At 44.3% G+C, this 27,726-nt stretch overlaps 1 protein-coding gene across 1 annotated transcript in view; it reads left to right on the top strand.

The window, feature by feature from the left end:
* The window catches only part of Adra1b (adrenoceptor alpha 1B), a gene marked incomplete in the record, with an annotated part of 54,225 nt that overhangs the window by 26,010 nt on the left and 489 nt on the right, over positions 1-27,726 (top strand). The window contains 1 exon segment of the mRNA XM_013506606.1: positions 27,526-27,726. Coding sequence (XP_013362060.1) covers positions 27,526-27,726 — 201 coding nt within the window.

The raw sequence follows: 27,726 nt of genomic DNA on the forward strand, positions 1-27,726 counted from the left end.
TTGTTTTACATATTGTTATCAACAAGATAGTTTCTCAGGAAAACAAACAATAGCGAGTTACAGACAAAAGTGGTAGGTTATTATCAGTGGTTGTTGTACTATACTTTGGTATCTTCAAAGTGGTTTCTAAAGAAAATAGATCTATACATGAATGACCTATTGAATAATCCCCTATTGAATAATCATTAACTATTCTCATGACCTTGCACTTGCCAGGCAGGTGCTCTGCTGCTGAGCTATATCACCAGCCCCTTATATACTTTAAATTATCTCTAAATTACAATGTAAATGCTTGTTATATTATATTGTTTGGGGAATAATTAAAAGAAAAAAGTCTAAATGTGTTCAGTACAGATATAATTTTTTCTCTAAATTTTTTGATCAGTAGTAGGATGCAGACCCTACAGAAACGGAGAGTCAACCGCACTGATACATGCTACAACCCAAATAAAAACAGTAGGCTCAGGGAAAGAAGCCAAACATAAAAGGCAAGGGCTGGGGATATAGCTCAGTGGCACAAGTACCTGCGTGGCAAGCACAAGATCCTGAGTTCGATTCCTGATACAAAAAAAAATGTCCTATGCTTTTAAAAAAAAAAAACATAAAAGGTCACATATGGCATGGTTCTGTGAGCATGAAGTGTCCAGAATAGGCAAATCTACCCGGAGTCCTAGGAGATGGGTGTTTGCAGAGTCCGAGGGAAGGGAAAGGAGAGAGACTGCTGACTGGGATTCTGGTTTCCCCTGAGTTGATCTAACTGTTCTGGGATTAGACAGTGGCGTGGAAGCACAACTCTGTGAATACACTAAAACCACCAAGTTGTATATTTTAAAAGTGTGAATTTTATGGTATGTGAATTTTATAGCCCCTGAAGCTGTTTTTTAAAAAATATTCAAGTTGGGAAAAACCTAATTGTCCATCCACTTTCAAGTGATAATAAACACCAACACATTCATGCAGTGGGGTGTGGTGTAGTAGTTAGAGAAAATGGCTTAGTTCTGAACTAATTAGCAAAGAGCCTTAAGACAAATTGTTACGGGAGGGGAAAGTAGGTTTCAGAGCACAGTATGAAACGGTACATTAAGAAAACACCCCAAAGCCCAACTACTCTATTATGGATATGCATTTAACAATATATAGGAGCAAAAAGCTGGAAAATTATGTAATGCTGAATAGCTAATGCTGAAGGAAAGTTCTGGAGTTTGGGATAGTATGGTATGTTGTTAACTTTTCAGGGGGAAAAATTCATATATTACATATATTTAAACATTTTAAAGCTCTCTTTATTAATAAAAAATAGAAATTGGATTATCTCTGTGAGGCATAAATAGAAATAAATAATTTTCAAAGACATAAACAACAAAAGCATCACCAGTTACTGTTTCTGTATGTTAATTGAATTCCTCTATTCTCCCAGAGAAATACACTTAACTCTAAAATTCTGCTTAGGGGCTGGGGATTTAGCTCAGCGGCACAGTGCCTGCCTGGTAAGTGCAAGGTCGCGAGTTCGATTCCCGTACCGGAAAAAAAATAAAATAAAATAAAATAAAATTCTGCTTAGCCTTAAACTCTCTAGGGCTGAAAATGCATCCACAGGGTAATTCCTCTGACTTAAGGCCCTCCTGAAAGAGCGAGATCCAAAGTCCCTAACTCCGTAACTTCAAGTGAGTAAAGGGTGGCTGGTCCAGGGATTTCCTCTGTGGCCCCAGCCGCCACCACCCCCAACCAGATCTACCTAAGCCATGCTTCTTTCATGCTTCTGGTAGGCTGTGTGACCTACTTAGGGGAATATTTTTTAGGAGTTAGGGAGAGGAAAAGGTTTGCTTTTCTTTGATTTTTCCTCAGTTTTTTCCAGTCTTTTCTTCCCAAGATCACAAGAGAAAAGGATAAAATAAAAAGAAAAGGAACACAATGGAACACTTTCTTTTCTTGTAGCTAAAATTCTGGATGATTTTCTCCCAATCAGTATATTGTTACCTGGGTGACTGAAGTCTACCACCATTGGCTCTCCTTCCCACTGATCTCTCTCCCTCCCTCTCCCCACCACCATCACGATTTCACTCTTCTGGGTTCTCTCTGCCTTTCAAGGAACAGCTCTTCACTGCTCCATAAGGTTCCCTACTCAAAATGTGCCTATGTTCTTCTATCTCCCAGTGTGCAATTTCACCTCTGTGAACTTGGATTTTTAAAACACACTGGTCAGGGCTGGGGATTTAGCTCAGCGGCACAGCGTTTGCCTGGCAAGCATGAGGTCGTGAGTTCAATTCCTGGTACCGGAAAAATAAATAAATAAAACACACTGATCCTGTTGCCTTCTGAACCTTTTAAGTAGGTTTTAAAAACCAAGAGTGCTTCTAGGGATACTGATTTACTTGGGGAACCCCAAAACAACGGCCCCATTAGTTACAGCGGAGAGTTTGACTCTCCGCTTTCTCCTGGACCAAGGGTCTAGCTCCCGTGTTTTCCTTTGTTATGTGCATGACCATGGTGCTGGGTCCTGAGGCTGTTCCTTCTTCTAGACACAAATTCCACTTGCCCCGTGTTTTGAAGAATGATCCAAAGCAACACACATTCTCTATTAATCAATTAATTAGTGTCCATCACACAGCACAGCTAACACTTAGCCAAAAAACATCAGAATAATGCTGAAAATCTGGTCTCTTGACAGGCCGTGCTACCATTCTGTCAAAGTGCCCTTAATAAAAAAATTATTGCTTGCTGGTGATAAGTGAATCAGAGAGGTCTCTGGTGGGCGTAAGTTTAACAGAGGTTCTCAGTTCATGGAAAATCACTACCATGTGTAGCAGATACCAGACACCCTGCTAAGTGTCTTACCTATGTTATCTCCTTTCATCTTTACAACCCTGGGGGCAAGGAGAGTCTGGTTAGTAGCCTAATTTTACAGATCGCAAGCTGAAGTTTAGAGAGTGAGAGGCTTGTGGAGACCCTGCGGCCATAAGGTACCTTCCATGTGCTGGCCGCTCTTCAAGGCACTGCAGACGTGAGAGTGAACTACACAGACAAAGCCTTCACCTCGAGGAAGCTTAAGTCATAGACAAAAACGATATGAGATAAATGTAAGTCCTGGGGAGGAACTACAGCACGCTAGGCGGGAAGACAAGCAGCTGGTGAAGGCAAAAGGCTGGGAGGGAAGGACTCTGTGGCCTTGGACTGAAACCGGAGGGGGCCCTGCAGGGTTGCAGTGCGGGGTCATCCCAGCAGCTGGGGCTGTGGATGTCGAGCCCCTAAGGTGGACTTGCATTTGACGTGGCTGACAAGGAAAATGGCAGCCGGAGTGCTGGAGTGGTGAGAGGGCACAGATGATGTCAGATGGAACGGTAACATGGACATCTTGTAAGGCCTTGGTCATATTAAAGAGGTTCTTTAAAACAAAAATTTACTGGACAGAAAATCACTAAAGGGTTTTGAAAATGGAACTAATGTGCTCTAATTATCTTTTTTTTAAAGACGTCATGAATAGGGAATGGTTGATAGAGAGAAGCTAAAGAGTGGATGCAGAAGCTGGGCGTGGTGGCGCACGCCTGTAATCCCAGCACTTGGGAGGCTGAGGCAGGAGAATCACTGTCAGTTCAAGGCCAGCCTAAACTACATAGCAAAACCCTGTCTCAAAAAGAAGAGAGAGAGAGAGAGAGAGAGAGAGAGAGAGAGAGAGAGGATGCAGAGAGGCCCATTGTGAGACTGTAGCAAGGGTCCAGAAGAGAGGTTTGGGCAGCTTGCAATGGCCATCCATTCTTGCGTGTAAAAATCTAGAGCACCAAGGCAAAACCATTAACCAGGAGTTACAGAAAAATTCCCCCACTTTCCTTAAAAAATTCACATGCGGCATCTTCAGGACTTGTCCCACCTCTTACTGAGTATGTACAAAGTGTGTGCCACTATTTTTTGTTGAGTAAGCTTTTTACTAAAGTGGAGCACACCTATGGAAAGGTGCACCAGTCATAAGAGTGGTTCTATCAGTCTTCAAAAAGTGGAACATATGCCTGTAAGCAGTACCCAAAACCAAAGAGAAAAGAGGACCAATACCCCACAGCCCTCTCTTCCCCTCTTCCAATCAGTGGAATTCCTAGCACATGCTTGTTGCCTGTTTTGCCAAAATGATGCTCTGTGAGTTAATTTTCTCAGTCTTGTTTAAGCCCTCCCTCTTTGACTAAAGTGAAAACTGCATCCCATCTACACCAGGGATTTTCTTACAGCACCAGCTGAGAGGATTGGAATTTTATATCCTGTGGTATGTATTATCAAAACAACAGGGTTTTCCCATTACAAATTAAATGTGATATTGAGTGTGCTTTTTGCAAACTTAGTCTACATTCCCACCCCCAGATTCTGTGTGGCCCCATCTTAAGAATCAGAGCTCGTATATAAATGTGACACAAATCTGGAGCGCCTGAAGGTTGTTCTGTCTAACAGGAGAGTCTGGGAATCCACAGCATGGACAGTCAGCCCGAGATACATGAGTCTGAGGTGTAGGACAAGGACAGGATCGCAGGCTGTCTTCTAGGACAAGGCGCTGGGTGAGAACTAATATTTACTGATCACTTATTGTGTCCCTGGCACTAGGCAGGTGCTGCAGTACATTATTTTATTTAACCTTCACAGCCTTTTGAAGATGATATAATTCTCTACAAATAAGAAAACCAAGGCCCAGGAAAGTAAAATAATTGAGCTGAGTTTTCAGAGCTGGAAAATGGCCACACTGAGCTCACAACCAGCCCTGTCTGCCCCCCACAAATCAAGCCCTGTGCTCATTTCACTCAACCAGAGCAGCTTCGCTCATGCTTTTCGTCCCTTGATCTGCACTAAGTAGATGGGAAATGTTAGTCTCAACACTTGCTTGCTGCAATAAATTCCATTTCTTCCAATGGTTTTCCTTTTCATTCTGTTTTTAATACACCAGCTTTCAAATTACCGATAAAGCTATTCATAAATTAAATGGGAGACCTGGCTAGGGCTTTGCTTCTTTTCAGAGAGCAATGGCTCCTTAAGCCTGATGAAGTTTAATGCTTGCCATAAATCCAGGAAAGAAATGAATGAGCACAATCTAAAGCACCCCCGGCCGGAGTCTGGGCGTGTGAGGGACACAGGCGCTCTGGCGCACCATTATATCATCTGTTGTTGAGAAAGCAGCCAGAAATTAGCAAAGCGATCTAGACCAACCACGCTAACGTGCTGGGGGAGGGATCTGCGTTTTTCAGCTTTCTGGAAGCTCCTCCAGCTCAAGCTGTTCCTGGGCTCTTTGGCTTTGAGTCCTGAAGGGAATTGATTTGATCAATTACATCGTGCTACCTAATTAGTAAGCAAGGCCACGCTCTCCCATCGGTTTCACAGAGATTAAACTTGGGATCCTGGCTGCAGACCAATTTTCGTAGCTAAAAGTCACGGTACCTTTCATCCTCAATCCATACCAAGTTCCCTGAAGTTAATCAGGGCTGGAGGCAGCTTTTCAGAGTCCAGATAGCTGGGCCCCCAAGTCCTCTTGCATTTCAACACAGACGATCTTGTGACACTCTTCCAGTTATGATGTCCTGCTTTTCTGCACCTGCCACATAACACCTTCACAAAGCACTTTCCCCCTCACCCTTCCATTTGAATTCCCAGCCCCATTTGAGCAATCTCAGCTACTAGGGAGGGCAAGGTAGAAAGATCACAAGTTCAAGGGCAGCCCAGCCAACATAGGGAAACCCTATCTTTAAAAAACAAAACAAGTCAGGTGTGGTGGTGCACGCTTGCAATCCCAGAGCTCAGGAGGCTGAGACAGGAAGATCACCGTGAGTTCGAAGCCAGCCTGGGCTACATAGCAAGACCCTGTCTCAAAAAAAAAAAAATTGAATTGAATTGCCCAGTATCTCAACAAAAAAAGAAAAGATACCTTTCTTTTAGCATAAAGAAAGGAAGATTTGCAAAAATGGTCACTGAAAACCAGAGCATGTCTCTCAGCAGAGATTAGCCATCATTTTTCCAAAAAGTAACTTTCTTTGGTTAGTTTTATTTTATTGCAAGAAGTTATACATACTCTTTGCAGAGAATTTAGAATAAGCAGAAAAACAAAAAGAAGACAATAAAGCGCCCTTCCTTGAACATAACCCTGGAATGTTTAATGAGTATTTTTCAGTCATTTATCTCCGGGATGATATCATATATACCATTTTGTACACTGCTCTTTGTCCTTTGACATATCATGCATATTTTTCTAATCATATTCACTAACTCAATCTTTACTAGTTGAGTGGTATGTTATCATTAAACCAATCACTTATATCCAATTTTTAGTTATAAATAATATAGCAATAAAAAATGTTTGCAGTGCTAAAGAGTGAACCCTGGGTCTTTGCACTGTGTTATAGCCCCAGACCTTTTTTCTCTTTTATTTTGAGACAAGGTCTCTTTGAATTGCCAGGGCTGGTTTTAAACTTGAGATCCCCTGGCCTCCGTTTCCTAGAGTGCTGGAATTATAGGTTCATGCCACCATGCTCAGCAGCAATAAAATCTTTGTTTACAAATAATAACTAACATTTATTGAGTATTCACCATGTCTCAGATACTTACTAAGTGCTTTACAAGTATTATTTCATTTAATGTTCCTAAGAATCCTATGGATAAATATTATCTCTATTTTACAGATGAGCAAACCGAGGACTAGAGAGGTTAAATAACTTTCCCATAGATAATAAGTGACAATGCTAAAATTTCACTCAAGTCAATCTGACTCCAGAGCTACCACCATTAGCCACTAAGACAGATGTAATTCCAAGGAAACTAAATAATAAAACTTCAAGGCCTTTGAGTCATATTATGCAATTGCTTTCCACAAAGCATGTAGCAGTTTTTACCCCTCTTATCAGGGTATGAATGCTCATTCACTCTGCAACACAAGATCCAGAGATATTTGTATTGTTCATTAGAGAAAAAAGCCCAGGCTTCTAATAGCTCATTCCTGCCTTTAGATCATGCATGCAACCTGGGTCCTGATTGGAACCCTGATTTTCTTGAAATCCACAATTCTCCTTCTGTTTTTTTGGTATATGATTCTTTTGAAAATTGACGGACGCTATGAAGCAGCAACACAGAAAATGCAGAAGCAGCATGTACATCAAACAACCCGTGATATCTCAGTGGCTCACCGACACCGCTTAGAATGCCTGTGCTTGCTGGAGGCTTGCTACATCAACATCGCCACTAAACCTAAAAGCAGGCCTAATAAACCCAGCCTTCAAATGCTGGTTCGACCGGATTGTTCCTCCTAACGGTCCTGCCAGATAAAGGAAGCAGATCGGAAGAGACTGAAATAAAATGCCCAGGCTCTATAAAGGGAATGTTTGCCATGCAGAGGGAGGCAGGCAGGTCAAGACTCTGTCCTGAGGTCATGTTGTCCTCCACTGAAGCAGCAAGACCTCAGCACAGATGGACCTGCCAGCATCGGCCGGCTTCCGCTTATACTTCAGCAACCTCGGGAGAGCAAATGTGTGAGCTGCTTGCCAAACGCACTCCTTTACACAGGAGGGTGTTTGTTTTGGGGGGTTTTTTTGCATCCTGCTCCTTTAGGGTTTGCATGCCTCATATCCAATCTGCAAATCTCCACCTACCTTCCCTACCCTCCTGCGAGAAGTAGACAATTAGCCCACAGGTAGGCGAGTCTTGGATGTCCATGCACTCTGAATGCTGCTATGCCAGGCAGATTTTCCTCTGAGGCCTCCTTGCCCTGAGCACGTGCCTCAAGGAAGAATGGGACCATTTTTTATAATGACTCATGGAGGCTCAGTGACATTTTCAGAACTAGAGGTGGAACATCTGGTTCTAGCCTGCAAGGAAAGAGGCAGAGAGAGGAATTAGCAAGCTTGAGTGAACTGTCCTTTTGGGTGACCCTGTGGCGAATTTAGTTCTGCTTGAATGGGCAGACCAGACCACATGCGACACATGAGGAATGCATGCAGGCCTGGGTGCAGTGGCACGGGTCTGTGATTCTCAGTTACTTGGACCTGAAGCAGGAGGAGTGTAGCCTGCACCAACTTGCAAGATCCTGTCTCAAAATTTAAAAAAAAAAATTTAAGGGGCTGGACATGTAGCTCAGTGGTACAGCCCTTGCCTCGCATGCAGGATGGTGTGGATTCTATTTGCAGTACTAAAAAAAAGAATGCAGGCCGCTCCTTGGACAGGGATCTGAGCTGCCCCAGCGGCCAGCAGCCACAACCACCTTTGCACAAGACCATCTCATCTTTGTCATGAATATGTGAGAGGGGCTGGGGGTATAGCTCAGTGGCACAGCACCTGCCTGGTAAGCACAAGGTCCTGAGTTTGATCCCCGGTACAAAAAAAAAAGAAAAGAAAGGAAGAAAGACAGAAGACATGACGGGCAGGGATGGGAACAAGGGCTGTTGTGCCCTTTAAGTGCCTGGTTTAATTCTGTCTTTTCATTCCTCCTTCTGTTTCCCATCCTATGAAGTCTTCCCCTTTGCCCCATATTCTTGCTTCTTTTCTTGGCAATGCCCATCCACAAGTCACAGAAGAATCTGTGAGTTAAACATGCCTTCTCCTTCCAACTTTTTGGATTCCTGGGACTTAACGAGACCCGGACATGGCAGGGGGTGACTCTTCAATTGTAAAAAATTACATCTTCTCCTGGATTTGGCTGAGAAGATGAGTCATCTGAGAACTAGTATAAATTCACAGCCAGAGCTGGGCATGGTAGCACACGCCTGTAATCCCAGCACTCAGGAGGCCGAGGCAGGAGGATTGTTTCGAGTTCAACACCAGCCTGGGCTACAAAGTGAGCCTGAACCACATAGCAGCCTGAACCACATAGCAGCCTGAACCACATAGCAAGACCTTGTCTCAAAAAGACAAAAATAAATAAATAAATAAATAAATAATAAATTCACAGCTAATCACAGCTCTTCTTTCCCCTCTATGCCCTCCAGTTCCCTGGGGAACATGCTCTACCTTCTCACATCTTTTGGTACCTGATTGCTCGGCGGACTTGTCTCGTAAAATCACAACAGCAGATGTTATAATGAGATGGCTCTATGACTCCAAGCAAATTACTTCTCTTCTAAGCCTCAAATTCAACATCCACAAAATCGGTACAGTTAACAGTCACCTCCGCCTAGAATTTTGGGGGCACTGAAGAAGATAACGCATATTAGTAGCTAGTTACAGAACTTTTGTTCTACATAGACACTGCCTATTGTTGTCAGTAAATTCGTATCATTGCCATTTTCTGCATTTTCTTTGAAAACGTGATAAAGACTGAGTCTTGTTCTAACTACACTGAGGGTCCACGCACACTCTCCACCTTCTCTGGAATCAGGGCACTGACTCTGTGGGAAATCACTTCTTCTTTCATAAGCTAAAAACCTTCTTAAATTGCAGGCTTTTCTGAAATACACTTGCCCCTTACCTTTACACTCCCATCCACAAAGGGGGTGCTACTCTCTGTCCTCTTCTCCAAGTGTGTGAAGACGGTACCATTCTTGCAGGAACATTCTTTGAAAGTAGCAGTGACAGATATTGCCTCCCTCCCGAACTGTTGCCCTGCATCTCTCTTCCCCTGTATGTAACCAGAGCTCCTGGTTTCCTCCCAGACACCCCCACCGACGCTTGCAATCCAAGTCTCCACTCTGTGGGAATCAGCTCTGTTAGCAGAAAGGCCAGCAGTCCTGGGCCAGAACTGGAAGTGAATCTTGTCTCTGCCACTGTGTAATTTTGGACAACTTGCTTAATCACTCTGAGCCATCTCTTTTTTGTGTCACATACAAGCTAGACACATTCATTGCACCCACCTCCTAAGCTCGGGAAAACTGAATAAAATAATCAGAGAAATCTCCTTGCCTCCCAGGTCAATGTTAATCTCTTTGATTAGATGCTCGACCCAGTTGCAGGCATCTAGATGTTCAATAACATCTTGCTGCCAAGTGGAACAAATCACAGAGTCACTCGTGAGAGTGACAATGCAAACACCTATGGCAAATTGGAAATGGAACATTTACTTACACGAAAAAGGTGCATAAAATCATATTTTCTGCTGGGTGGGGTTGTGCATGCCTGCAATCCCAGCTATACAGGAAGCTGAGGCAGGAGAACTAGAAGTTGAAGGTATCCCAGACAACCCAGACTTAATGAGAATCTGTCTCAAAAAATAAAAATGGCTGGAGATATAGCTCAACCATGCCTAGGTTCAATCCCCACTACCAAAGAAAAAAATGATACTTTCTGAAATCCAGTTCTTCTTTAAGGAAAGGCGGTGTCTTTAACCGGAAAAACATCTTGTTTAGAGGTTGAGGTGGAAAATGAAATCCATCTCCTACCAACATCCTCCTCAGCCCTCTCCTCCCGGCCACCTTCAAGGAGGATGTTGCCCAAGCGATTAGAAGAGAGAAGAGAAATGCTCTTAGAAGAGAAGTGTAAAAGAATTTAAAAGAGAAATCAGAAGCTGCACCTCCTGGAGTAATCTGGGAAGGAGGTAGAAAGAAACAGAGATGGGAAAGGATGAGAAGGGGCTCATGGACCCGAGCACCAAGCGTTTCCTCCGCACCCTGCCATAACCACGTGGCGTGGCTGCCGTAATCCTGTGCAAGGACCAGACAGCGCATGCGCACCAGATGGGCATGCGTCTCTCCCAGCGCTCGAGGCTGGAAGCAGAGGTGAGGGTGCCAGGGTGGTGGGGTTCCAGACAGGACCCTGTTGCAGATGTCACACTGCTGATTTCTCCTGTTTCACATGAGAACAGAGGGTGAGAGGTCATTTTCGTGAAGGCGCTGCTCTCATTCTTGGGGATGGCTGTCATGACCCGCTCCCAACGGCCTTGCTCCTTTACATGCTGGGCCTGAGGCTTTACCGCATTACGTGTGGGAGTACACAGATACTGCACTGGTTTGGGTGGCTTTTCTCAGCCTGGTAGAGGACATCATCAAAGGAAATGGAGTCTAAGAGGCAGAAGAGGCCAGACTGAAGCTGGACACCACCCAGCTCCTCTCACTCTGGGAACCCACAGAATCCAAGGCAGGACTTTGAACCTCCAGGCTAGGGACAAGGTACCTAGGAGACAATCTCACCTAGTTTTCAGGGGTGGGAAGGTCCCCCACTGCCATCTGGGTGACACACAGAATATAATATGGAGCACACGCAGCCCTCCTTTCATTGGAGTCTAGAAAACACTGTCACAGCAATCCCACTCCGTTCTGTGTCCTGAAGACGTTTGAAAGTTAAGCAATGAATTGTTTTCCACCTAGAAGCTTTTCCAGCTTCGAAGAGGTTTCAAGATATGAGAAAAGCAGGAATTTCAGGGTCCTTTCTTAACTGGTACATAAACATTGTACCTATTGACTGGGTACCACGTGTTTTATTGATTTGTTTATTATATATCTATTTATCTGTTTTTGAGATGGGGTCTCCCTATGTAGTTCAGGCTGCCCTTGAACTCACTATGTAGCCCAGTCTGGCCTCAAATTCACAGCAACCCTCCTGCCTCAGCCTCCCAAGTGCTGGGACTACAGATTGTGTGCCACCATGCCCTGCCAATGTGGTATTTTTTTTCTGAAGAGAAATGAAGAGATTTATTAGGCAGAATTTCAAAAAGACACAAAGAGAATAGAGTGCAGGCCCTCAAGAAACAAGAGCCATGATTTCTTGATACACACAACCACACACACACACACAATGCAATGTTTAAATCAGGATAAACATATCTCCCCAAACATTTATCATTTTTTTATTGTGAAATTATTCAAAATCCTCTCTCCCAGCTTTTTGAAATACACAGTACATTATCATTATCTATCACCACCCCACTGTGCAGTACCATGCAGAGCTTCTCCCTGCTTTCTAACTGTGACTCAGACCTCAGGCCTGCAGACCTAACAAAGAAGCAGGCAGAGCCCCATCTCGCTGGGGGCCGGAGAGCACCACACACTCGGCAGCAAAGACTAATTGTTTCATTATACTGTAGCAGAAAAACCAATATCAACCCAAATGGAAGACTCTGCACCAAGGAGCTAGAAGGCAACTTTTATTACACTAGCGGGCTGGGGAAGCCAGAGGTTCAAATCACCAGCCCAGAGTCAGGTTTCGGTTCAGTTTAAATACGGTTTGCAAGTGGGAAGTACAAAGCTGATAGCAGGTTATTACATGATTGGTTGCATGGAATACAAGAATTATGCCCTATGTTGTCAGGTAGGTTTACTTAAAAGGCACTTTTCAACATTCTGGGAAGCAGAGGAGGGGGTTACGAGTGGACATGAACCTAAATGGGTCCTTGCCTGGGCCAGTCTGTCCCAGACATGAAGTCCTTGAAGCAAGTTGGAAACAGTATATATTTTTCTAACTAAGGAAAACACAAGCTGAACACGGACAAGTTGGCCCAGCACATTGTCAAAGAGAAGTAGATAGTCAAAGCTGACTACCTATGTGACGGGCAGCACGAGTATAGTCACAGGCTATGAACCGATTTCAAACTTTTGCTATACTGTGCCTACAAGTCTGCTATTCCATAAGTGTGCCTTTACAATACAATGTGCATGATGCCAGCCCATGCACTCAGCTCTCGGCACACAGGAAGGCAAGAAGACAAGACACCACAGGGCTGGAGGATTGCCATGTCTTGCTCGGCAGACGACAAAGATGGCATAATCCCTGGCTGTGGTCCCTCAGGAAGAACTGTGTCCCAATCCCGGCCAGACAGGTGGGGAAGAAGACGCAGAGCTGTCCCAGAGTCCCAGGCCAACCTAAACTCGGCAGACCAGTTTGGATATGGAAAAGTTTTGATTCCCGCCAGTCAAAGGACAGAACAAAAGGATGAGTCAGAAAGAGGACAGGAAATGAGTGAACAGCTGCCGAGAGAAGGGATGAAAGGCGTCGCGTGGAGCCTAATGGCCTAAGTGGCCCAATCGCGCAGTTTTACCATCTGGTTCCCCAAGGCCAGTAATTGTCCCTGTTCTCTCCTGGAGCCTTTCATCCCAGACACCTGGGCTTCTCAGCCCTCGGACAGGTTCTCCGGCCACCTTGGAAGGAAGGACAGCACCGTGCAGCCTGTTTGTTCTAGTGCGTCTCTGCCTCCTCCCCTAACTGCCTTTCCACCCCTAGGGTGCCTGCAGGGGCCCAGAAAGGCCCAGGCCTAGCCTAGATGTCTGCCAGATGCTAGCCCTGTGCTGGTTCTGTTTTCTCCCTGTATTTTCAGTGTGTCTCTCCTTGAATAAAATGATACTCTCTCCCTCTCTTTCTGTCTGTGTCGGTCTCTGTCTCTGTCTCCGTCTGTTTGTCTCTCTCTTTCCCCTATCTCCCCTCTCCTCTCTCCCTTTCTCCTTCCCTCCTTATAAAAGCAATATTTGTTTATTTGAAAAAGAATTTTTTTTTTTGAGGTACCAGGATCGAACTGACGACCTTGCGCTTGCCAGGCAGACACTTATGCCACTGAGCTATATCCCCAGCCCCAAAAAAGAATTTTTTAAATAAAGTAAAAATCTTCACCTAATTCAGCTTTCCAGTGATAGCCACTGCTAACAACTTAGTGTATATTCATCCATATTTTTTTCTGTGAATATACTGACACACACACACAGAAAAAGAGAGAGACATATATAGAGAGATTTTTTTAAAAATAGATTGTGCTAAGCAAGACCTTCTGAAATTTACTTTTTTTTTTCTTCTTAATTCTGTTATGTATGTCATTACATTGTAAACTTCGCTTACTATTTCAGTGGATTAGAGCTTTTTATTGTGTGACTGTTATATGGTTTATTTTACAATCCCCTGTTGTTGGAAATTTAGGTTATTTCCCAGTTTGGGGGAGCACTGCAGTTCCCTATGCTTTCATCTGTGCCCTCTTTCAAAAGTACTTCTAAAGGACAAATTCCTGGATGTCATACATAAATCAAAAGTCATGTTTATTCTAATTTTATTAGTAACACCAATTTTCCACCCCAAATTTATACCCTCACTCAGAATACATAAAAATGTCTTTTCCTATATCCTTGCCAAAGTGAGCAAAAGCATTTTTTAAATATCTTCTAAACTAATAGATCTAAAATATTTTGCTGTTTTTCATTTGCATTATTTAGTCTGTAAAAGAACTCTACAGATTATGCCAAGTGCGGTGGCACACATCTGTAAACTCATCATTCTGGGAGCTGAGGCAGGAGGATCCCTGTAAGTTTGAGGCCAGACTGAGCTACTTAGTGAGTTCAAGGCCAGCCTGAACTACATAGCAAAATTGTTTCTCAGAAAATAAAACAAAGAAAACATGAAGAAGAGAATTTTACATATTTTCAACAATTCATCGGTTGTGCATTATATTTACCTTGTTACTGGCTTTATTCCTCTGAGAGAGAGCCTTGTGTGTTACAAGTGCAGTGTTGTTCCTTTTACCATCATTTGAGTTACAGATATTTCTCTCAATTCTTCCTTTAACTTTACGTTCGAAGTCTGCAGCCTTATGGAAATGTCAAGACAAATTCTTCTAATACCTCCCCCTGCCGATCCTGATCTTCTGGCCTGCCTTAAAAGGTCTTTCCTTGTTTCAAAATTATAAAAATATTTACCTACATCCTCTTCTAATATTTTATTGATTTTCTATACTGGATGAAATGTCTGTTTTGGATTGGTCCAAGCTCCTCTTGCTATAATAAACCAAGGAAAAAATCCAGTCTTCCTTTTTTCTAATGGTGATCCTCTTGTTACCCCAACACCATATATATAATTATTTTTAAATAGAATTTTTTTTTTCCCCACAAGCAGTGAAGTGGCCTGTAAAACTCTTGTGGATATTTGGTTCTCTTTCTAAACTTCATAATTTCATTGACCTTTCTGCCCTTTTCTGTATTTCATCCCCCTGTATTTTTTTAATTACTATGATTTTGCGGAAATTTTTAATATAATCAAGAATGAACTTATCTATATCCAGTCCCACAATTCATTCTTCATTATTTCAATTTACTTAAATATTTTTCTCAGTCTATTCTTCTATATTCATATTCATCAATATATTTGATATGGGGTCATTTTTCTGTCCCTACCCAAGTCCTCAAAAATCTTGTTGAGATTTCCATAAGATTGTTTTGAAGTTTCAAAGGAATTGAGAAAGAATTGAAATTATCTTGGATAAAGACTTTCTATACAAAAGAAAGCTATGTTTCTCCACTTATACGTCTTTTTTATGCCCCTTAATAAAGTTTTATAGCTTCCTTCATGGAAGTCTTACTAGTGTTTAGTTTCAGAAGTTGCTATTTCCCATGAAGTCAAAACATGGAACCTTCCTTTGGCATTAAACCATCAAACACAGCCCTGTAAGTGTTGGGGAAACCATTCCGTCCCTTCTGAGCCCCACTCTGGACCTAAGCCAAGAGGTAGCTCCCTTACCAGAAGCTGGAATGGGTCCATCAATTAATCAAGTAAATAACTGATGGACACCGCTTGTATGCCTCACCCTATGCTAGAAGCACAAAACAGGCCCCTGTCTCCAAGGAGCTTTTGCAATGCTTGAAGAGATAAGAGGGGCATCCTTTAACAATGGAGTTCTGCATTAACCCATGTACATGAAGTCTGTCTCCAGGAAATAAAAAAGAAGAGTCCCGGAGCAATCAGTGAAGGTTTCAGTGAAGAGATCAGAACTAAACTGGGTGTTGCTACGTGATTACTATTTAGATAAGTAAGGAGAAAGTACAGGAAGATCAAGCAGGACAACCAAACACCACTTACTCAGCACCTTCACTAAACCCATACTGCAGCCAGGCCATGAAGAGGAGGTTAGGTGCTCAACAAGTAGCTTTGTGCTTTCAAACTCTGTGTTGTGTGCAAGAGAAACCAAACCAAAGTAGGGCGACCCTAGCTTCAATAAGCACTGAGCAAAGGAGACAGACCGTTAAATAAAGGTCTTTATCAGCTGTTATGCCAGAACTCTGTGGAGAAAACAGGGGTTCTTAGTCACAGGGCTCTGTGCTTTATGGCGAGCCTTTGATGGAGTGGGGGGCTGTGGTTCTCTGAAATTATATGGTGCTAAGTTATCTGCTTAACCAGTACTGCCAGCTTAAAAGAACCACTAGAATACAGCAACCCAGAATTCTTGGCTTCTAGGTGTGTTTTAAAGGCCAGTTAAAATATATGTGAAGACACCATTCCAAGAGACATAAGAACACAATGCCAGCTTCCCCTACCCCAGAAACGTGCTAAAAGCTCAAAGACAATTATATTTATGACAGCTTCCTAGCTGTGGTGCTGGGCAGATCTGGATCCGGATCCTAATTTTAGCACTTTAATAGTTGTGTGATCCTAAGTGACTTCCACACATGCACAGCCTGGGTCCCTGCATTTATAAACTGACCGCTTCGTAAACCACCCTCCCTCCTGCTCATGGTGAGCACGAAGTCGGCAGAGCACGCACCACTTCGGTCTCAGCAGGACCTCTCAGCACACTCATTCCTTCCTTCTGCTTTCATATCCCAGAGGGAAGCGGTTATGAAGAGGAAGAATTTGAGCCAGGTTCAGCAAGGAAGGAAAAGAGGAAAGGAGCAGGGAGGGAAAGGAAAAGGGATGCATCTTAGACCAGCAGACAACAGGAATGGAGGGAGAGGGGCCAGAAAAACAACATATTACAGAGAACTGGTTTGTCGCACCCAAGTTCCGCAGGTCTTAAATTCCAGTCTAGGCAGTTTGAACTTTATCCTACTAACTGTAGGAGACACTAGAGGACTGGGGACAAGAGACTCAATCCCATGGCGAGGTGGCTCTCAGCCCAGCCTTGCTCAAGCTGGAATCCCAAGATAGGCAGGAAAAAAATTTTTGAGATAGACTCTTGCTATGTAATCAAGGCTGACATAGAACTCACTGACCCAGGTTGGCCTCAAACTTGTGATCCTCCTGCCTCAGCCTCCTGGATGCTAGGATTACAGATGTATGCCACCACACCAGGCCAGAAAAATGTTTTACAAATAAAATTGTAATGTGGGTGCAGGCAACACTTCTCACTTGGGGGTCTTGTTAAAAGCCAGAGATTCTGCATTTCTAACACGCACCCAGGTGCTGCTTCCCCAGGGACCTGCTTCTAAGGAGCCAGAGGCTAACATATTTCAGTTTTATTATTTTTATTACTCAAGCAATACATGTCTGAGTGCCTGTCATGTGTCAGGCGCTGTGGCAGTCCCTGGGCAGAGCAAGATCAGGCATAAACTCTCTTTTCTAGAAGTTTGCAGTCTAATCAGAGAAAATGAGTCACACACCTGAGGATCTGTAATCCAAGGTAAAAAATGATAAGTGCCACACTTTAGGTTCAGAAAAAGCACTTGGACAATTCAGCAGAGAGAGAAATTGCTCCCAGTTAAGGAGAAAATGCCTAGTGTTTAAGGAAATTAGTAGAAGTGCCCTTTTCAATGAAAAAGAACACAGGCTCCAGAGTTGGATTTTAATTCAAGCCCACCTCTTATTGGGCTTGTTGACCTCTTCAACCCCACTTTCCTCATCTAAAAATGAAATGCACGGTAGCAGATTGCTGCAAGAACCGCATTAGGCAATGTTTGTAAACACAGTACCTAGTAACCGGCTTAGGAATCTGTTATTGTACGTGGTGACTCTGGTCATTCTTACTGTTTTCAGAATTTGCTCTAGAACTTAACAGGGGTCTGTGGGCCCCAAAGATAATGTATTGGTTGGGCAAGTTTATGATATCCAGGGTTAAATGGGAAACAGAAAAACCTCAAAGGGGGTTTCCAAATCCAAGGAAACTTCCTGTTACAATGCTAGCGCTGAAAGAACTAGCATCTAGTTGACATTTTTTCTAGTTTGTATTGGACCAAACTGTTTCAGCTGGGGAGACAGGGCTCAGCTGGAGCTGGGGCCAAATGCTTCCAATAAGAAGAGAAAAAGTTTCACTCGATTTACAAGCTGATCAGAATGGTTTTACCACTTACCAGCTCCACCGGGGTCATGGGCCTGTCTGACGCTAAATGTGAAATAAGTCAAGTCAAATGGATAATTCTAGAGCCCAAGAAGGTCAGCACTCAGAGGGATGCTAGAAACCAGCCAGCCCGAGCGTGGCGTTCCGTGGACAGGCAAAGGACACTGCAGGTCTCGGTGCCTCACTGCAGTCTTCGAGCCTGCTCATTGGTCCGACATGCAGTCAGTGTTTACCAAAGGTCTATGGAGGGGAATATAAAGAAATAGATGGAAAATAAAAAGACCCTCCCACTTATGCCCCTTATGGGGATAAGAGCAAGAGGGTCCAGGCACACTGGGGACTAACAGAGAAGTCTGCTGGATTTAACAACAGAAGGTGTCATTGTGAGCCATGCTTTCTCTTACCTGTGGGGGACCTTGGTCAAAAGCTGCTGCCCGGGCTGGGGATTTAGCTCAGGGCACAGCGCCTGCCTGGCAAGCGCAAGGTCGTGAGTTCGATTCCCAGTACTGCGGGGGGGGGGGGAGCTGCTGCCCATCTGGGTCTCCATTTCTTCAGCTCTAACATGTGGATGATGCCACCTGCTTATGGAGCTGCTGGGGGCGGGGATGAAACGAAATGGAACACAGAAGCCAGGCATGGTGGCGCATGCCTGTAATCCCAGCACTTGGGAGGCTGAGGCAGGAGGATCGTTGCGAGTTTGAGACCAGCCTGGGCTACAAAGTGAGCTCAAGGCCAGCCTGAACTGCATAGAGAGACCCTGTCTCAAAAAGGCAAAGAAAGAAAGAAAGAAAGAAAGAAAGAAAGAAAGAAAGAAAGAAAGAAAGAAAGAAAGAAATGGAACATAGAAAACTTAACTTGGCTGGCATGTAACGAGGAAGAACCTGATAAACACAGCATATTTTGGCTTGCTTGGGTTTTGCTTTTTTGGTTTTTTTTGGGGGGGGGGGGGTGGCCCTTAAGTAATATTCACTGAAGTTTTGCTGATTACAGAAGTAGTTCATGAGAAAATTTTGGAAAACACCGAAAAGCACATGGAAGGAAAATCCTCCCATAACTCCCCCACCCAAGGATAAACAGTGTTGATGTTCCAGCATATATCTTTCTAGTTCTTTCCCTCCAGCAACGTATGCGTTCTGTTTTCCTGTGAGCTGTGTTGTTGGTGATTAAGAGCCTTTGTCAAGGCTGCCTGGACTAAAAGTCTAACTCTATCACCCACCAGCTCTGGGACTGGGGATGACTTATCTATTGAATCTCAGCTTCTAGTAGCATGCGTAGAATAAACACGGCTCTCTGGGCTGGAGCTTGCGGGTTAGAATGCTGCAGACTGCAGTATAAACAGCGCCCCCTAGAGCTGCGCAGGGAACGGTCAGGTACGGCTACCCTGGGGAACAGGAACCATTGAAAGGTATCAGGCTCTCGGTGGCTAAGCTTTTAACTCGGTGCTGGGCAAAGAGGAAGAGTTTGTTAAACGGTTGCTCCTATATTCTACAGATCCACCCTGCAGTTTTAGAGAGAGAAGGTTTACAGATGGTTGAGACCTTCACTGTTCATTGTCTATTGCTCAGATTTCAGAAAAGCACCTCATGGATGACCTGCTAGGACAATGTCCAGCGCAGAAATTCTTCTTCCTATGCAGGTCCTGCTCAGTGTCAGCCTTTGGTCCGTACACTTCGTGATCCCTCTAAGTCTCCCTCAGGCGGACTCACAGTAAGGTCTGTTCCTCCTTTTATCCCTCTACCCCCAAGCTCCACCTCTCGCTCTCCCCACCCCCCCAGTAAAAACAGTAAAATCATAGAAAAGCCTCACGGAGGTAGTGTGCTCTCAGTCCCACTAAGTCCTCTTAGAAGTGCTGTGTCATTAGATCTGCTTCATAAGTCTAAGCAAGAGGCTGCCAGGGGACGTCAGAGTGGGAGCCACGGAGTCACCAGCGCTTGGGCTGCATCCCAGGGGTGCACATCTGCTGCTGCAGGTCCCATACACTGTGGATCTGGGAGGTGAAAAACAGAGCTTGAAATGATGCTAGAAGTGGCACAAGAAACTCTGAGTCACATATTCAGTCATTAAATAAATACTTACTTAGCATCTATTATGTGCCAAAGGCTGAGTGCTCCAGGGAGAAACTGTTCAGGTCTCTTTCAATCTCTTTTAAGCTCCTCTCACTTCAGGGCTAAAATATCTTCAGCTCCTCCCAACCTTGGCTAACATCCCTTAAGAAAGAGAGAGAAGGCCTGAAGCCCACCACAGTCTGAAGCAATTCAGAAAGTACTAACATCGTTTCGTCTCCATCTTATTTTTCTCACCATGACTTTTTATTTGTAGCAAATGATACAGGTTTGTAAATGGTGATAGAAAATTTTCTCTGAAAGTATTTAGTTTAGGTACCGACAATGAGTTGTCTTAAGGGAAAGTGTTAAGTAAATGGTCTGGGCAGAGTGATTGATGCTTTGATGAATCATAACCCTTGGGGGTCACTAATCTGTAGGCCCATCATGCCAGCCAGGGAACCTCCCCCCAGAAAGAAATGCAGGAGTGTTGCAACCAATTTCAGCAGATGTAGGAGCCCCATGGAGCCCCTCCTTGGGCGTATACGGGGAAGAGCAATAGGATGAAGGTCCCAAACCTGGGACCTCTGTGACAGCCACAGGACCATTCACAGCAGAGACGGAATCATCTAGAAGCACGGTGAGCTGCACTTATGGAGCACCTTCAGTATGCAGACCCTGTCAGTATTCCAGCCTGAGCTCACCTCGTCCAGGCTGACAAGAACTATCACCAGGCCCATTTTCCAGACATCTGAGCCCCAACAGTTCAACTGTGATCTGGAAGATCATATCCTAGGAATGCCAGGGCTAGGATCTGAACCCAGATTTACCTACCTGTGACATCTGAAGGGGCCCGTAACCACCAAATGCCACTGCTTCCACAAATATGAGCTGAAGCAGATGAATAGCAACTGGACGGGCCTAGTGACTGCTCTGCTGTTCACCAGCTGAGTGACTGCCTGCCGGCCAGTTACCTTCACTGAGCCCTGCAAAGGAGGAGGCTGGGCCTGTCCTGGGCACTACGATTCCAGGATGCAGGGCAAGGAGCATCTCCAAGCCAGGCTCAGAGACACGTACAGTGAGTTAGTGACACTGAGAAGAACCCAGCACAGCCTGACATCCATGCCAGGGCGCCAGCATTCCAGGAACACACGTCTTCTGTTGTACTCACTCCCCTCTCTTGGCAGCTTCCTTAGCCTTCATCCCTACCTCTCCCCAGTGAAAAGTCTGCTGGTGCCCAGAAGAATATACCCGTCACCCATTCTCTTTCATGCCAAAGAGGTTTAGCACTGTCCCTCATTAACTACAGGCTTTTGGCTCCCACCAGGGGAGGCTGCCGCAGCAAAGAGGACCCCTAATCCCAGTACCAGTGTGCTGGGGAGAGAGGGAAGAGAGACGAGGTGGAAATATTCCTGGAATCTGTGGCAGCAGGGCGATCCAGTCCCCGACCCACACTGCCCCTCTGTGGCAGTCTCTAGGAAAGCAGGCTGCCCCAGGAGGGATGGGCCAGGCTTTGTGGAACAATCCCCACTTCCGCTTTTGGAGACTGAATTTCAAAGCTGGAAAGGATTCACTTCCAATCACTAAATGCAAGAACGGGAAACTGAGTCCCCCTCAATGGGAAAGCAACTGACCCAAAATTATAAATGAAGTTACCAAACACAGCTCCCAAATCCAGATTTCCTAAAATGATATTCAGAAATCCTAAGTATTATGTGATTGGTTACTGTCAATGCAGAGTTCATTGGTGGCAGCACCTGGTATCCAGAGTGTTGCTAAAGCTGGGTACATAGCTCAGTGGCACAGTGCTCCTAAGGATTTTACATGTTGTATCTTGTTTAACTTTCATGACAACCCAGAGGGGTCACTATCATAAATGCATTTCACTGAAGGGACCTGAGGCTTAGGACAGTACGCAACTTACCCAGTCACATGGCCACTGGTGAGAAAGCTAGGATTCTATCCCAAAGAGTCCTATTCCAAAGAGAAAAGGGACGCCATGGAGAAGTAACTAAGGACTTATTTAGAAGGTAGAGGATGCCATGCCAGGGTCTGCAGAAAGAGAATAAAATGGAATGCAAATGAGAAAGGAGACCAAGATCACCGTTCTCCTGCCTGGCAGATGAGGATGAAAAAGGTCAGAGGAACCCCGAGTTGTGGGAGTGTAGGGAAAACGTCACACTCTACACAGTCAGCAGGAGGGTGAATTGGTACAACCAGCTCCAACGGCAATTTCGCTAGCTGTCAGTGCTTAAATGTGGGACTGGCCCAATGGTTCCTCATGGGGAGTTATTCTACAGGAACACTCAAACATGCAAAGAGTGAAATGCTTGCAGCTTTTTATTCTTGCAATTTGTAACAGTCAAAAATTGGAAATCAATCACGAACTTGACTAGCAGTACAGAATGTGTTAAATAAACTAGAACATAGCCAGACATTAGAATGTAATATAGTTTGGAAGGATGAAACATCACTTTATACCCTGACATGGGGAAATATAAATATTCTAAGCAAAGAAAGCAATCAGCAAAAAATATGTGCATGGTGACCCCATTTTATAAAAATCTAGATTTATAAAAAACAAAACTGTTAACCCTGGTTTCTTGTGCTTGAGTGAAGAAGGAATTTCCACTCTATACTTAATAGATTTTTTTTGTGATATGTAATTTTTAACTCAGTATGTACCTTTTTTGTAATGAAAATATACAAATCTGTAAGAGAAATGAAAACAGGTTTCCTGCCCGGAAGGAATTTACAATCTAGGTAGTGAGCAATGACTTAACCAACCTGGGGATGGCTTTACAGTATTAACAAGCAACAATGAAATAACAAAATGAGATGTACTTGTAGGTGATCTGTGGGACTCACAGTAAAGAAATCAATCTGACTTGGACAGGGTTAATCAGAGAAGAGTTTCTGGTAGAACTTGATGACTGGGCCAGGATATAAAATAAATTCTGGTACATTCTCTGTATCAACAGGGTCTACACTGGAAGACTCAACCATCCATGAATCAAAAAATTTGCATCTGTACCGAATAGGCACAGGTTTTTTTCCCTTTTATTATTCCCTAAACACTACAGTACACTATAAACACTACTATATACCATGAATTGTTAGCAATACATTAGGTACTGTAAGTCATGTAGGGATAATTCTAAATTTACAAGAAGATGTGTGTAGGTGATATACAAATGCTATGTCATTTTATACAAGGAATTTGAGCATTCTTAGATTTTTATATATACATAGTGTCCAGGAACCCATCCCCCACAGATACAAAGGGATGACTACATTTTTAAAAGATTACTATTACTTTCAAGGTGCCAGACCATGTATCAAATATTTACATGGATATTTTCATGTGTTCATAAAAATATTATGAAACACATATTTTCTACATTTTAGAGATGAGAAACCAGAGGTGAAAGAGCTAATGAATATTCCTTAAATCAAACAGCCAGTCTCTAAAGAGAAGATTCTTAAAAGAACACCAGGTAGTACTTGTCATTCAAAATTTTATGCTCCCCCTACTCAGCCACACTGCCTAAATTTTCAGGAGGCAAAGAGTGTCTTTCTCATCAAAGGAATAAAATGCCTAAAGCAAAAATGTGGCTGTAAATGCCCAGGAGAAAAGTCATCATCACCCCATCCTTAGGCTGAATATTTTTCAGGATCTTGGTCTTTGGAGGATACTTTGCAAGAAAATAAAGGCAAAGATCTCACCCATCTTTGTCCTTGGCAAGGTGTTTCTTATAACAGAGATAAAGAAGAACCTAAAAAGATATGCCCCCAACACAGGGGATTTACTTAGTTACTTTCTCATTGGGCAAAATACCTAACACAAGTTGAAGGAAGAAAGGTTTATTTCAGCTCAAAATTTGTAGAGTTTTCAGTCTAAAGTCAGCAGTCCAAGGCAAACTGGCATGGCAGAAGGGCATCACTGAGGGGAAACAGTTTATGGCATGTCAGGCAGAAGGCAGCAAGCAGCAAGCAGCAGCAGCAGCAGCAAGCCTGTCTTCTTTCTGCCCCTTTATATTCCATCCAGGCTACAGGCCTATTGATTGGTGCCATACCCAGGGTGGGGCTTCCACTATCCATACCTTTAATCCCAGTATCACACCCTTAATCCACATTCAAACATCATAATCCAGCCACCTTCAAAACTCCCCACATATGACCACATGAGGGTTTGGAGGGACATCTAGATAAAGCCCTAACAGGTGGACACAATGACATTTACATCCCTATCCTAATGCCAGGTGTTGTAAAGGCCTATTAGCTGCCACAGAACAGACACTGCATCTCAAATTTATCTCTGTAAAATTTATCTCTGTATTTATCTCTGTATCCCCACAGCTTGTCAGTGTCTGGGACTCAGTAGGAGTTCAGCATTTGTGACACGAACATTTCTTAAATCAAACAGTGTATCCTGAGGCCAGTGCCTCCAGATACATCCCTACTAATCCATTTTTGCCTATTTCACTACCATCTTCAACTGGGCTGCCACCAAGCAATTACAAGTGTGTCCTCAGCAAACATGCTGTCCTGCTCTGGAGGTCCCGTACACGCACCTTTGGCCACAGCCATCCTTGTGTTCCCAGCCACCATCCTGCACCCTACATGTTCCCATGCAAGGAGATATGCAGCCTGTCCATGGTCCATCCAGGGAGGAATCAACATTCACATCAGCATTCACCCTCCCAGGGTAATGCACAAGACTCTTAAGTTTTATCTCCCTCTCTTCTATTTATTTTCCTGTTCCCCACTTTGTCAAGACCACCCATCAGATCTGGTGACAGAAACGAGTCCACCGCTAAGGACAGAGACAGTTCACTCCCCTCCTGAGAGGCTCGCTGTTCACACACCACAGTTGCACAGGGGCTTTCTAGACACTGTCTTAATCCAGGGGAGTAACTCCAAGGGCGGGACTCATACCTAATGATGTAGACCTTATGGCAAATCAGACCATGAGCTGCCACCCTCATCGGTCTCACCACAGCAGACCTAGAAGGTAGCCCACTCCCACACTTCTCTGAGTTGAGACAAGGAGGCAGTACTTACAGTGAGCACTTACATGGCAGGTGTGGCTAATCCTCTGTCCAAGTTGAAAACCCTGGCTGGCTTAGTCCTGCACCAGAAGCCAAGGCCTTTTCCACCAGCCACAGTAGGTTGCTAAGCAGAGAAGGAGCTGGGGCTCCTCGTTGCAAGCCAAACCACAATCCAGGGTGGGGAGCACTCCACGGGGAAACACATGTGTAATCTAAAGTCAAAGACAGGAATTCCTGTGGCATCTATCCCACCACTTTCACCCACTTTCAGGGTCTCAGTGTCTCCATCTGCAAAATGGTCTGTCTTGACAATTGCTAAGAGCCCCCCTTCCCTAGAAGTGTTTGATTTTCATTCAGCAAATGGACTCAAAGATGTCCTGCAGACCAGGCCCTCGGGAACCTCATAGAAGAGATAAGACAAGAATACTGAAGTCTATATACCACAGGCCCCGTGGAGTGATAGGACGTAGTCTGAAGGTTCAAAATGTTCCAAAAGTATAATGTCATTTTTAAAAATACAAAAAGCTGTATGTCCAACAGAAGAAAAATCTAGAAGTGTATCAAAATGTGACTTTTCTGCTTTGCAGAATTATGCTTGCTTTTTTTCTGCTTTTTTATATTTTCTTGTTTTTCCAAAAGACTATTACTGATAGCATCTTTTTTATTTTAAAGCATATTTTCATTCAAATAGAATGCAGTATAACTCTGAGCTATATTACAGACATGCTGTGTGACCTGGGGTGAGCCACTTACCCTCTCTAAGTCTCAGTTACCTTATATTTAAAATGGAAATTGTTTTTAATTTGATATACTCATGAAATGTTTTTGGATTTCAAATTCAGAAGGATGAGTTAATCACGTTTCTGGATTCCTAACATCCTATCATCATCAATCTATGCCAGGGTCACGCTTATTGTATTGATTTATTTCTCTGTAGTCTCATTCCCCGTTCCCATATCCATCTGCTTTCACCCCTAGGCAAACATTGTGTTTCATGTCTTTTTAATTTAAGAATTTTTTTTTCTGCAAAATGCATGGAGTTGTTTGGTGAGTTCAATGTATTGTGACAAATTTCATTCTATTTCTTTCTTCTCTCATGAAAAATGGTGGCTTGCTTTCTTTTTATTTTGTTTTGTTTTGTTTTTTGAGACAGGGTCTCTCTATGTAGCCCAGGCTGGCCTTGAACTTACAGCTATCCTCCTGCCTCAGCCCCGCAAGTGCTGAGATTACAGGGGTGTGCCACCAGGCCCAGCTAAGAAAGATGGATTTAAGATCCTTCCACACTGCTCTGTGGACATGCCACCCTGGGCCTGAAAGTGCTGCAGTCTCCATGGATGCATCTGCCACACCTTATGTGTCCCAGGGAGGGAAACTCAGGTGTTCTCCAACTCCATGTCATCACAGACAACACTGCCATAAGCATCCTCCTAAGTATCTCCTGAAGAACCTGTGTGAAAACACTTGGAGACCAGTGTTCTAGAGCAGACAGGCTAGGCAACAAGGTGCGTGTATACTTACTTGGACCAATGTATGTCAGAGCCTTCCCTGGAATTTCTTTACATCCTGTGCTCCCAACAGCCACGTAGAAGTCTAATATCCCCGACTTCACCTATTCAGCTTTGTAACGTAAGCCAGCCTAAACCCTATCTCTGTGGTTTTCATTTCTAATTTATTTCACTGCCTCATATTTTGAGCATCTTGCCCTACGTTCATTAGCCACTGGGTTTCTTATTTTGCAAATCGTTCGTTTTCTTTGTCCATTTTTCCATTGGAAATGCTGTCTTTTTCTTGTTGATCTAGGGAGTTCCTCATATTCCAAATATCGGTGCCTTGACTGTTTTTGGGTATTGTAAATAACTTTTCCCATTCCAGCCTCATGGTTTATCCTTGCAAAGGGCTGAGATGGTTTTCTTCACCCCCAAGGTCAAAAAGGCTTTCCTTTAGGTTGTCTTCTTTTACCTTGAAAAGGGCTGAGGATCTGGTTCAGTGGAAGAGCTCTATCCTCTCATGCACAAGGCCCTGGGTTTGATTCCCAGCACCACACACACACACACACACACCTTGAAAGATCTACCTTTTGCATTTAGGTCTTCAGCACATCTCTTATTTGCAATGGAAACAAATCAGTTTGTACTTCGTGGCATTTCGTGCAAATCAAAACAGCACGGGTCAGGCGTCCAGCACTGTGCCTGGCTCACCAGCAGTGTGCAATCACGGGGGGGATGAGGGGGGCTGTTTTTAAGGCTGGGCTGGAATGGGGTGGGTGCTGCCCTAGGAAAAGCGCTTCCTAGAGGAGCTTAGAGACTGCTAAGCTTCATCAAGAAAGGTTTCAAAAGGGGAAGGTTACTGAGGTTCTACAGAATGCAGGATTCCGCCGTTTGGAAAGGGAAAGGCGGTCCTTGGGAGCTGGCTGGCCTGGAGAAAGGCAGGGCAGGAAGCATGACCTCGCGGGCGGCGCAGAGGGCCCTGCCGGGGACGCGAGCGAGCGCTCACCAACTGCTCTTCTCTCTGTCCTCCCCACGCCTTCCCGCTGCAGGCTCCTTGTTCTCCACCCTGAAGCCCCCGGACGCCGTGTTCAAGGTGGTGTTCTGGCTGGGCTACTTCAACAGCTGCCTCAACCCCATCATCTACCCGTGCTCCAGCAAGGAGTTCAAGCGCGCCTTCGTGCGCATCCTCGGGTGCCAGTGCCGCGGCCACCGCCGCCGCCGCCGCCGTCGCCGCCTGGGCGGCTGCGCCT

The sequence above is a fragment of the Chinchilla lanigera genome, unplaced genomic scaffold (genome assembly GCF_000276665.1).
Source record: "Chinchilla lanigera isolate Chin_1 unplaced genomic scaffold, ChiLan1.0 scaffold00007, whole genome shotgun sequence".
NCBI classification, from domain to species: Eukaryota; Metazoa; Chordata; class Mammalia; order Rodentia; family Chinchillidae; genus Chinchilla; species Chinchilla lanigera.